The sequence below is a fragment of the Eublepharis macularius genome, chromosome 9 (genome assembly GCF_028583425.1).
Source record: "Eublepharis macularius isolate TG4126 chromosome 9, MPM_Emac_v1.0, whole genome shotgun sequence".
Taxonomy (NCBI): Eukaryota; Metazoa; Chordata; class Lepidosauria; order Squamata; family Eublepharidae; genus Eublepharis; species Eublepharis macularius.
The window spans coordinates 66513278-66525951 of record NC_072798.1 but is presented as its reverse complement, the minus strand read 5'-3'; the positions used below and the strand labels follow the sequence as shown (position 1 = coordinate 66525951).

Below are 12674 nucleotides of genomic sequence, written 5' to 3'. Positions count from 1 at the left end.
TTTTCTTTGCAGACTGTTACTGCTGGGTCATTTGGTTATGTGGCGGCACCAACATGACCCACCTTCCGGCCTTGGCGGAAAGTAGCCTCTGGGAGGCCTGGCAGGCAGGCGCGTGGGGGGAGCCGCCGGCAAGAGGCCACACACCCCACCCCCTAGAGGGGAGGCGGCCCGCTACTGCCTCCCCCACCTGCCAGGTCCGGAGGCCACCAACCTGACCCATCTTCTGGCCTTCGCAGAAAGTAGCCTCTGGGAGGCCTGGCAGGCAGGCACATGGGGGTGCTACCAGCGAGCATCCACACACCCCACCCCCTAGAGGGGAGGCAGCCCGCCACCGCCTCCCCCAGTCTGCCAGGCCCAGCAGCCGCCAACATAACCCACATTAATGCCTTGGCGGAAAGTAGCCTCTGGGAGGCCTGGTGGGTGGGCACATGGAGAGTGCCGCCGGCAGCAGCTAACCCCCCCCCCATCCCCTAGAGGGGAGGCGGCCTGCCTTTGAGCCCATCGCTTGTACACGGGGCCAAAGTCAACTGGTGATTCCAATTGTATCAAGTGGGAGTTTCCTGGGGGTTTCACATTTGGGAATGTATAACTCCAAGATCCGTATTGCAATCTTGACCAAACTTGGGTGATGGCTGGAAGAGAGCCTGCTGAACACTCCCTGTGAATATGGGCTCTCTAAGTCCAATGGGGGCCTTTCCGGCCCCCACGAACAACGAACATGTTTGTTAATGGGACATGTTCATTACTGTTCGTCTGTTCGTGTTCGTTGACGGCAATGAACAGCGTGTTCTTTTTTTTTTCTTCCCCGTTCATGCCCATGTCTACTCACTACAACCCCATCTGCCACCTCCCTGCTTTCAACCGCAAAGCAGCACTTTTCTTGCTGTTTGCAAACAGCAAGAAAAGACCTGCTTTCAAGCTTCCCGCCACATTTTTTTACCCGAGGGGGGGAGGAGGTTTAGTGAGTGACTCTGCCCGCAGCTGCTGCTCTACCCGAAGCTTTCTGAAGCGTTCTGAAACGCTTCAGAAAGCTTTGCTTCAGTATTTCCAAATTGGCCTCAGCAGTGCTGGGGCTAATTTGAAAATACCAAATCATTCCAAATCGGAAACCCAAAGTGCACCCCTCTAGTTCCCTTTTGAGTTTTGTGTGTTTGTTTCTCTGCCAATCAGTGTGTGCAGTTTAAAGCAGTTCTTCAACAAAAGACTTGTTGGAAGAATACAAGCCTGTTACGCCAACTTTTGTTTCACTTTGTAGCACTTGCAGAGCGGAAGGGTTTGTAAAAGTTATTTTACAGGCTATTACACACTTTAAACTTTCAGCAAGTTTATCTCAAATCTTCCTGTGAATATCATAATGGTTGGAAGTAAATATTTTGTCAATAAAGGTACAGTGCCACATGGGGAACAGTGTTCTCAAATAGTCTGCCATTTAAAGCTTGAGTTAGCCATAAGAATGGCTGATCCCCAAAGCTTAAATTAAAAAGCCACATTGATCACTATGTACTGTCTACTTCAGGGCTCTCCAGATTTTTTGGGCCAGTGGGCCCCTTTGGAAATCTGACACACGGTGGTGGGTGCTACCATAAAATGGCTGTCACAGGAGAGCACCAGTCACAAAATGTCTGGAGTGAGGTTATGCATAACTCTGATTGTAAGTCTTCAGCATTTCAGGCAGAAGCTCTGTTTAACAGGATGCTTTTTAAAAAATACTATTTAAAATATTTTCTTGTATATGCACAAGTATACATATTGAGCTAGCTAAGAAACATTCCTCTGGGAGACCTCAAATGGCCAATCAAAAGCTTTATTGGCCCCACCTGTTTTCTACAAACACTTGGCTGGTACCAGGAAAGGTGTCAGTGGATGCCAAATTCCCCCAAGTACCACACTGAGAACATCTAGTATACCTGTTCCTATCTGATAGTATTCAAAAGTGATACTGAAGACTAAATGGAATTCTAATGTCCTTTGTGAAAATTCCCAGGATGCTAACTGGCTTATTCCCATGGTCAGTGTTGTTACTCGTTTGCCTTCACCATGCAGCCTATAATGTTTTAATTTAAATGGACACAAATTGTGGGGAGGATCCAGAGGTCTGCTTGCAGGAGAGTAAGGTACTTCTCCTTGCACAATTTCTGATTTGTTTGCTGATTTTTTTCCTCTCAGAGATTTTTTTCCAGTGTGTATCTAATCTCTGTCCCATCTGGGGAAATGCAGGTTTTCTGGCTTTTTTTCAGCCTTGGTATTGTACAATGCCAGCTCTATGAAAAATAAGATCTTGGCAATATCTAACCTTTTGCAGAAGAACAGGTGGACCTGGCTTGCTTAACTGAATCCTGGCTTGATAAATATGATGTGATCAGACTGACATCAGCTAGATATAAAGTCGTTTGACAACCTTGAACTAGAGAATGGGGGGTGGGGAGGATGGTTTCTTTTTCCCAAGTCTTTCTTCATTACTAGATATTCAGTTAAGACAGAGGCCAACTTTCATTGCATATACCTTGTGTTGGGCACCAGGAACAGATTGGAGATCCTTCTGCTGCACTGTCTGCCTAGCCTGCTGGTAGGGTCCCGGTTTGAGCAGGCCGAGATAGTTTGGTGCTGAGAATCCTGTGGATGATTGTTTTGGGGGATTTCAACGTACATGCCAAGGCTCCCTTGTGAGGTCAAGCTCCGGGCTTCATGGCCACCATGACAACCATGCGTCTGCCTCAGGTTGTGATGGGTGCAGTACATGAAAAAGGGCATGCGCTGGACCTTTTTTTTCTGCACCAAGCATTTTGCCAGTCTGATTGAGGGGGGGGGGGCATGTCCGGCCCTTGTCATGATCAAATCACTAACTTCTGAAGGCATGCTTGATCTTGCTGCTTTCTCCCTGGTACGGTGGAGCAATTAAGATGCCTTGTCTTTGCAGACTAACAGACTACCTTGATTTCCAGGTGGCTCTGGGAAAGCTTCAAGGTTTTATTAGGAAACGTCACTGTAACATATTCAGGAACTCATCTACCCAACACTATTTTTTTAACCATGCAGTTATCTTGTTCTTCACGTTGTGTAAACATAAAACTCCATTGTTTTTGCAGACACTGAGGATGCCACTCAGTCTGAAGTATGCTTGTCCTTCAGAAAGTACATGGAAACTAGCAGTTTCATCTCTTCTTAAAGTTCTTTCCATTGGCTTGCCCGTTGCAAGGCAGCATGCGTCTTCTGGAAAGTTTGACAGCATGTGGCCGGAGCTAGCCCACACTTTTGAAAACTTTTTATTCACTAAAAGGTAAAAAAACAGCTGCATGTTTTGAGACCAACTTAAAAAAAAAATTAAATAAAGATATTTGAAATAAAATATATAAAACATTATTTGTAAAACTGACCTTGCCATTTAAGATGTACTCTGCATCTTTCCTAAACTTTCTGTGTTGGAAAATTTGAATTCTTAGCTTGCCACTTGCTAGTGTAACTTTTTTTTAAAGTTAAATGTTATCTACATTATTGCAAATGCTTGTTCACTTGTATATAATTTGGCCTTTTATTTAAAATATATTTTGTTAATGCATTAATAATTTGCAGCTTCGTTTTTATTTATATTTTACATTAAAATATTTATGATTTCCTGTGAAGGAGAAATGAGAGGTAAATAATAGCTGGAGTTACAACAATGATCCATTAATAAACATTGAGTTAGTTTCTCTTTCACATGAAGAGAAAGTTTTTGGAACACTTCAATCTGTTATTTGTTCCTTCAACCTTTGGAATATGTTCTAGCTAGAAAAGCACTGACTGACTGAACACAGTAGCAAACTGTGAGAGCTAGTCACGCTGTCCTGCTATTGCATAATCTTGTCATTTAGAGGTTCCTTAAGCAAGTTAGGAATCCAGGCTTTTTTTCTAGTCACTTGAGGTAGAAGTGGATTGTTAGTGTGGTGGCCTAGTATGGTATATGAATCTCAGATGTGGTCTTTCTTTATAATTGGAAAACTTTTGGGCATGCAGAGGTTTGCATTTTTTAAAGGCTGTAAGGGTGATTTGAAAAGCTGAGGGGAATTTGGCAATTCCTGGCTAATGTTAGTTGTTTTAATTTTACACACACGCACACAGGTACACATTTATCTCTTCTCCTGTAAATCTTTTCCTTGTTGTGTTCAGACCCTGTTCTCCTTTTTATTAAGAGCAGAAAAGTTTATAGTCTAGCTTATCAAGGCAAGGGAGAGAGGATATTTCAGGCTAGCAGTAAATGGTGCTAAGCAATGTCAGACTGGTAAATAAATGTTGCTTTGGCCTCTTTAATAAGTGTGCTTGATGTTGTGGCAGGGAGTGAGAATCTTCAGTTAATCCCAAAATCAGTTTAAGAAACCATTGTGAGGACTGTGCCACTGTGCTGTGTAGGGGTTTTCTCACCAAAAAGACTTTAGTGCTCACTCTTGCCACCCCAAGCCATCACACCCTCCGTGTTTTGAACTGGATGATGTAGCCTGAACTGGTTGGATTAACCTTACTCCTTCTATAATAAAATGTAATATTTTGAATTGCCCTAATTAATCCTTGCAAAATTTATAGTTGAGCATACAGACTAATTTGTGTTAAATGAAATAGTAGGCATGAAAACATAAATGGGATTGTTCAGTTTCCTTTTGGGTTTAGCTTTGACTATATTGGTCCAGTGTTCGATGAAGTGATTCTAATCCCAGCTCCAATACAAACTTATTGGATGAGATTCAGTTTATTGGATGAGATTCAAACTGGAGAGCCAGTTTGGTATAGTGGTTAAGAGCAAAGGACTCTAATCTAGAGAGCAGGGTTTGATTCCCCAGTCCTCCACTTGAAGCCAGCTGGGTGACCTTGGGCTAGTCACAGCTCTCTGGAGCTCTCTCAGCCCCACCCACCTCACAGGATGTTTTGTTGTGGGGATAATAATGACATACTTTGTAAACTGCTCTGAGTGGGCATTAAGTTGTCCCGAAGGGCAGTAAATAAATGTTGTTGTTGTTGTTAACATGGCTTCCCCATTTGTAAAAACACTGAATACTTATTTTGCTGAATAAATTACAAAAGGAATGTAAACCATCAGGAATGATAACGAGGTCAGTTATCATGTGTGCACATGTGTGCACAGAATCAAGGTTATGTTTTAATATTTGGCTTGGCCAAAGGACAAAAGAGCCACACTGTCTCCATCTCTGTTCCTCTGAACTCCGTGGAACTGCCACTTTTATAGATTATTTGTATTATTTACTTAGAGACTTTGAAAATATTATGAACATACACAGTTCTTGCTTTGTGTCTCCTTGTGCACATGGCTTTTAATTTTTTGTATTAGATTGTGTATAAAAGTGCAGTTCTGTTCTTTGTTGTCTTTCAGTTCACCTCCAGATAATCTTTCTATTCAAGAGTTTCAGAGAAATGAAAGCATTGATGTTGAGGTGAGAATATATTTTCTACCATATAAATGAGCAACCTACAAATATAGGCTAGCAAAATGCAAGTGTGACTATTTTTAACTTGTTTCCAGTGGGGCGGGAAGGGAATCCAGTGATGGGTGTGGCTGACTTTTGATGTTGAAAATCCATTTCTGATATCCATTGAAAGGTGAGGCAGTTGAGAAGGAATGGAAAAATGTAAAACTTGTCTTTACTCCTCACTTTTTGTTGGCTTTCCTTAATGTTGTATTATACTTTAGATTTCTTTGGAATGTATTTTCAGAATACCATTTACAGAAAATGTTCATTATATTGCCAAACAATCTAATACTATTAACAACTCAGGCTAGCCATTAAAGACCACCATGAAAACAACATGCTTGTTTGGCTTTAAATGCATTCTCTTAATTCTCAAGCTTTACAAGCTGAAGAACAGCTTCAGAGAATGCCAGTGTGTACTTGCAGCTTAGAGTTGATGCATGGATGTTACCAGATAATCTACACACTTCTATTACGTGTGTACTGGTCACTACTGAATATATTTGCTGATATTAGATCATTCTGTATGTTTATTTGAATTTCCTGTATATTAATGTTCTTTTGCCAAATGAATCTGGAAAAAACAAATCTTTATGTTAATCTTTTACAGGTGGTGCAACTTATCAGCACAGAGATACTACCATATGCAAATTTTATTCCTAAGGAATTTGTTGGTCAAATTATGACTATGCTTAATAAGGGCTCAATACATTCTCAGTCTTCATCATTTACAGGTATGTTTATTGAACAATAAAGTAGTATAAAAGGACACATAGTGGTAAATATTGGTCAGAAAATGTTGAATGTCATCTACAGCAAATGCATGGCATTGACACATGAAAGAGTACAGCAGATGATTGGGAACACAACGGGCCCAGTTATCCTCAATTTTACACACTGTATATAGATGTTAAGACACTGTCCTTTTTCCTTTGAATAGTTGTTATGACTTGCATTTTAACAAAGGAATATTTACTTCTGAATGAAGATTTAGGAATATATAAGTTAATTATTCATCTGATAGGAAGTTTAAAAAAACGTTGGGGCTGAGTGAGGAGTGTCTTCAGTTAGGAAGTTGGTATTAGAATGACCTATTATGTATCCTTTACTGAGTTACAAGTAGAGATCCCATTCCTCCACCCTCTCACCAGGCAAGCGGGGGCGGGGAGGCTTGGGGAAACAGGCCTGGGAAGCAAAAAAAACTTCCAGGGTAAGCAGTAGACGCACTTCCAGTGGGGTGTGACATCACTTACTCAAGTGATATCATTGTGCCAGTAGAAGGCATGCTCCTGCACTTCATAGGGACCAATTTTGGCCCCAAATGGTGTGAATTGGCCCTGTGCAAAGTGCGGGAGCACTCCTGCCAGCGTGATGACATCACTTCCGGAAGATCCTCCTGGTAAATACTGGGTCTACCCCTCTCCCACAAGAAGGGTATAGAGCCCTGGCAACCCTAGTTACAAGCTTGATATTTAGTTGTTACTAATAAGTATCCTGAATATGCTTATAATATATAGTATATACTGACATTTGATACCATTTTAATCAATTACTGTGTTGTAGTATTTATGTGATTTTGATTAAAATATTGTACAAGGAATTATTGTTAAGTTTCTTCCTTTCTCAAAGTCAGTGGAAGCTAAGGGACCTAACCCAAAGAAAGTCACACAAGACTCATTGAAATCAAATGGCTGGTTAGTTGCAAGTAGTGCAAGTTAGTGCACCCGGAAAATATTTGGGTTTCCCGCTTTTGGTTTGGCATTGCTGGCCTGATTCGGAAATACCAAATCAGAGCTTTCTGAAGCAGGTCATGTTGCTTCGGGAAGCTTTGGGTAAAGCGGCGGCAGCCACTCCCGCAGCACTTTTCTAGCTGTTTGCATTGCAAAAAATCTAGAAAAGTGCTGCTTGCTTTCAAACTTCCCACCCCACTGCTTTTTTCCCTTGATGGGAGTGTTCCCTCCTCCCCCTCCCATGGGGGAAGAAAGTGGCAGGGTGGGAAGTTTGAAAGTCACCCTTTTCCTGCTGCTTACGCATAGCACAAAAAGGGTTGTTTTCAAACACCCCGCCATTTGCTTCGCCCAGTGAGAGGAGGAGGAGGAGGAGGATGCATTGAGTAAAGCCAGCGGCAGGGCATTTGAAACTGGAAGTGCCCCTTCCCATGCTGCCAGTGAATTGAAACGGCCCTTCAATTTAATTTGGGAATCCCAAATCAAGCCTGATTCAGGGTTTTTTTCCTGAATCGGAATCCCGAATCGCATACTCCTTATTGCAAGTAATTTGTCTCTTTGTTTACAAAGAGGCTCGGAGAATAATTTTTATTTGGGGCCAATTAATGTATAAATTTGTTCTTTAGCATAACAGAAATATGTGTTACAGTATAATAATAAATCATATGGTCATAGAAGTGCTATTTTTTCTGTGTAATTTGACTTCTTTGGCTTTTGTAATCATTGTCCTTCATAAATGCTCTTCTTGTATTCCCATTCAGAAATAAAATAAATGCTTGTTAAAAGATAATCTTTTTGTTTTGACAGAAGCAGAAATAGATATTCGTATGAGAGAGGAATTTTCTAAGATGTGCTTTGAAACATTGCTTCAATTTTCATTCAGTAATAAAGTAACAACACCTCAGGAAGGTTACATTTCACGAATGGCACTCTCTGTTCTCTTAAAACGATCACAAGATGTATTGTATCGCTACATAGAGGATGAAAGACTAAGCGGCAAGTGTCCCCTTCCACGGTATGCACTTATGCATTGTTTAGTTCAGTGGTTTAGACCCTCACAATATATTGTATATTCCTAGAAGAAGATGCTTGTACTTCTGTGATTAATCTTTCCTTCAGATAAGATTTTTTCCATATGCCTTCCCAGTACATGTAGCACTATTTTTGTAAAACTCCATCAGTTGAAAGATGTGTATTTGGAATCACGGGGTTCAGTTATCTGAAGATATTTGTCATTGTGTTCTCATTGGTTCATATATAATGATCTCAAGGGAAAATTCTACTGGAACATTCTTTTATGATTTGGTTAATACTGATGGTTACTCAGTCATAGTAAGTGTATTACTTAAAGGTACTTACAGAGCTGCAAAATTGGCCGTTAATAGCTCAGAATTTGAGAATGCATTTTTTAGCAATGTTATAAAGTTGTAACAGTTTTTTTCATACTTTTTTACTGTCGGAGTCAGAATATATTGATAGTTTCTTTTAGTTGTAGACTTTCATCCCATATCACAAAACCCCATTAGTTTAAAAAATGATTTGGTATGAAGATTGCTGTTTGTGAGACAGAAGCACTAAAATCCCATTTTGTAACATTATCATCCCCCCAAAAGAGTGAGTGAGTGTGTGTGTGTGAGAGAGAGAGAGAGGGAGAGAGGGAGAGCAGTGCATCAGACTTGAATTCTGCTACTTGTTTGAAGATGCTTTAATTGGTGTCTATATTGACCTCTGTCTTGAAAACGAAGCGTGATGTATTCCATCTTAACATCACTTTTCGTTTAGAGGCTTACTAAAATGTATTTTAGAAAAGTAAATCAAGGTAATAAATGATGATTTGATTAAAACTGTCTAAAATCTTAAATTCATGCCTCATTTTTAATTCCCTTTATAGGCAGCAAGTTACAGAAATAATATTTGTTTTAAAAGCTGTTAGTACACTCATAGATTCTCTTAAAAAAACGCAGCCTGAAAATGGTAAGTAAAACAATTAGTTATTCTGTACAGTGTTGACAAATTATAACATTCTCTTTTGATTTAAAACAAATCACTTAAATCATCCTTTGTAGTTCTTCATAAAATAGAAGACACAGTAGCCTTCTGATTCAGTTTTTATAAAGGAAAACTGAAATTAAAAAATGGTGTGTGTGGCTTCCTAGTTATAATAGCACATTTAAACATTTTTTTTTTTTAAAGCAGGGTTATATTTTACATGACTAACTCAGCTAACATTTTTCTACATGAATGAGCATTTTGGAAGGCTAAAATTAATTTATTTCATCTAGAACATTCAGAAGAAAGCTAGATTCCTGAGAATGACTTCAGTGCATCATAATCAAGGATCAGAAAACTCAACCTTTATGTTATTTTTGTAATTTCTGAATTTGTCATTCCAAAAATAGTAATTTATTCGTTTCTGCCCACTCTGTCCACTGAAAGTGAAGGTACTTGTGGTGGTTTAGATAGTTAAAACATATCACTATAAAATAATAACATTAAAATAAGATACATTTATCTGGTGTCTACTTTGTGGTTTTTAAGCACAAGTTTAAAATATTTTTATTTCACCCAGGTCTGACTGTTGCTTTTCAGGATTCTTTATGCCAGCTGCAAGTTTTGGAGATTTTTTTTAAAAAATTAAGGATTGCTGATTTCATTTTGGTTGTAAACAACTTTGGGAGCCTGGATTAAGTGGAAAATGGGCTACAAATATATGTGTATATATGAATAATAGTTAAAATAGAGCTTGTCTATAGATAAACTTATGAGTTTTCACATATATAATCAGTTTCTGCTATCAGCAGAGTTTGTGATTAGAACATGCAGAGTATTTATTAAATCTAGGCTGCCTACAACTAAAACCACAAGGGTTTTAGCTTGCCTATCTTCTTTTGACTGAAATAGAATTGGGGTGGATCATCATCTGCAGCAAATCTTTGTCTCTTTCTTGAGTTTCAACTAGTTTTGTTTTTCTTATGGAACGAATAGAGCACAAAAATCACCTGTTGCTTTTTTGTTACAGTTGATGCTAACACATGGGCACAGGTTATTGCTTTGTACCCAACATTAGTAGAATGTATCACCTGCTCATCTTCAGAAGTCTGTTCTGCTCTCAAAGAAGCTTTAGTTCCGTTTAAGGACTTCATGCACCCACCAACATCCAAGGTACAGAATGGAGAGTCTTGACCAAATACATTTTTTTACTTTGAATGAAAAAATACATCCATCAAAAGAATGTTTATTCTGATGGAAGACGCCTCCAAGAAAATCTCATGTGACTAATACTTGGCAAGCAGTATTTGACCACCTGTAAACTGTACTAACCAGAACTCAGTGATTCCTATCACTTCAAGCTTGTATCTTAAATGTTTTGGGGGGAGTAGCAGTGCCAGCCTTTGACTGAGTTGAATCCATTTTAAAGTACAATACTTGATACACTATCTTGAAGTGGTGATTGAAAGTGGGCTTATGTACAGCTTGTTGTGTATGCGTTAATGATGTAATTATGGGGGGAGGTTTCAGGTTCATTTGAATTTATTAGGTGGTTTTGCACCATTTTTCAAGTACAAAATTGTACTAAAATTTTATGCAAGATGGTACTGTAACATTCCACATTATCTTTAACCAGCCTTTGTAAACAAAGGGAAGATGTACTTGTGTGTATAATAAATCGTACAGTTATGTAAAAAAAAGTTGCATTTATTATTTAAATTCTTTTTAAACATTGATAATGTTAAAAGCTTAAAAATGTATTTATTATGAATACTGAGTTGTTTGCTTGCATTTTTACTTAAAATTTGCCTTCTGTGTTGGCAGATATGCTCATTCGTATCTGATCATGCAGTTGATTTTTTCTTCTTTTTTGGCATATTTGAATGTATCATATGTGTGGCCAATGAATAATAATTCTGCTAACAGGACATATGAATAAAGATAGAGGTAAACAGCATGTCAGCTGCTATGTTGACATAAATGAATTTGAATAGGCAGAAAAATTCTGTGTAGCACTCCAACACTACCATACCTCAACTCACTAAACAATTGTTTTAGTTGTTGGCCCGTTTCTATAGGTAAGCTCTGCTTTATTAAAAAGGCCTCCTATTTGAAACTTCTATGTCATTTTTGTTTTTGACCCCCAAAGGTATGGGTCAATCTTGTTAAATTATGACAAAAGCAAGATGATTTCAAATATCAGCAATATTTTACTTGTATTGTTCATTGTTTCAATAATCTTAAGTGCTTTGTTTTGTAATGTCTTTTCAACTGAAGAATAGCTGTTCTATTCTTTGAGTATAAAATGTGTGTGAAACAAACCAAGAAGTGTATTTTTGAAGATAGTTTAGAGATACAGTAAACTGTCAAAGTAAAATTACTTGTTTCCCTTTGCTATACTATGCAGTGCCATGAGGTGGATGTTTCTTTGAGTCTGTTTCACTGTTGAGTATGAAGTTTCAATGTGTGTGTGTGTGTGTGTGTGTCTGTGTGTGTGTGTGTGTGGGCTCAGGGCAGGTCATGACAGTAGATAAAATATACAGAGATAAAATCACAATGATTTAACCCAGCCATCTAATAAAACACCTGCTCACCATATAAAAAACCATATAGCATCTGACGGAGGGGCACCTTTTAATATGCTGCACAACTGCATAATTCTTCTGTTTGTTTCCTAATGTGACACAGGGCTTCAGTAAAACAATACAGGTAGCATATTCTACAATTGTGTTTTATGACCAGGCCACAATAAATATGGTTGCAAACACTGTACACTTGCATTAGCCACTCTGTGTGGCAGAGCCCCATGTTGTGTTCTCTCCCCCTTCTCCCCAAAGCCTCCATTGCAGTGACAGGATTTTTATTGTGTTTCATATACCTCTTGTCATACCAGGCTCTCAAAAGACAAGAATGTGTAAACTAAAAATATGAAAATTGGATTTTAAACATTTGCAATTAATTGTTTTAAAAAGAAAGTTATTTGAAAATGAAATTTTAATACTAATGAACATGATATAGTTTACACCTAATTGTCAAAAACAACACAACCTGTCAGTGGCACTCAGTCCTGAATTTCCTGAGGGTTTTGTTGACACCTTCAAGTTATGTACGCTGAACTGTGATCATACCCCCTTAACTTCATGAATTCCGTGGAAGATACAGCCCAGGAATACCACAAAAGACAAGTCCTAGTTGCAATTAAGGATCCCAGGTGCAACAACATCACTTCCGGAAGTGACATCTTCACGTTGGCACCAGGAGTATAAGCAAAGAAGGACTTCCCAATAAGTACTGGGTCTTCCCTCACTCCCACCAGGAGTGTAGAGGGACCTGGGAACTCAGCTAACAGCCCTTCAGCCAGCTTAGACAGACATGAGTAAAAACTGAGCTGGAACTAGTCCAGATTCTAGAATCCTGGGACTAACATATACTAGTGGCCAAAATTGTGGAAACCTTTTGGAAAAAGTGCATTTTTGAGGTTTGATGGTTCATAACACCACTT

The 12674-nt window shown here is 38.9% G+C and overlaps 1 protein-coding gene across 3 annotated transcripts in view; it reads left to right on the top strand.

Moving 5' to 3' along the window:
• The window catches only part of MON2 (MON2 homolog, regulator of endosome-to-Golgi trafficking), an 80754-nt gene extending 69183 nt beyond the window's left edge, over nucleotides 1-11571 (top strand). For all 3 annotated transcript variants that reach the window (XM_054988031.1, XM_054988030.1, XM_054988032.1), the window contains 6 exons: nucleotides 3087-3277; nucleotides 5360-5420; nucleotides 6067-6190; nucleotides 7991-8198; nucleotides 9075-9157; nucleotides 10203-11571. In XM_054988031.1, coding sequence (XP_054844006.1) covers nucleotides 3087-3277; nucleotides 5360-5420; nucleotides 6067-6190; nucleotides 7991-8198; nucleotides 9075-9157; nucleotides 10203-10366 — 831 coding nt within the window. In that variant the 3' untranslated portion in view covers nucleotides 10367-11571. The remainder of the gene's footprint in view (nucleotides 1-3086; nucleotides 3278-5359; nucleotides 5421-6066; nucleotides 6191-7990; nucleotides 8199-9074; nucleotides 9158-10202) is intronic.
• Nucleotides 11572-12674: the final 1103 nt, after the last annotated feature.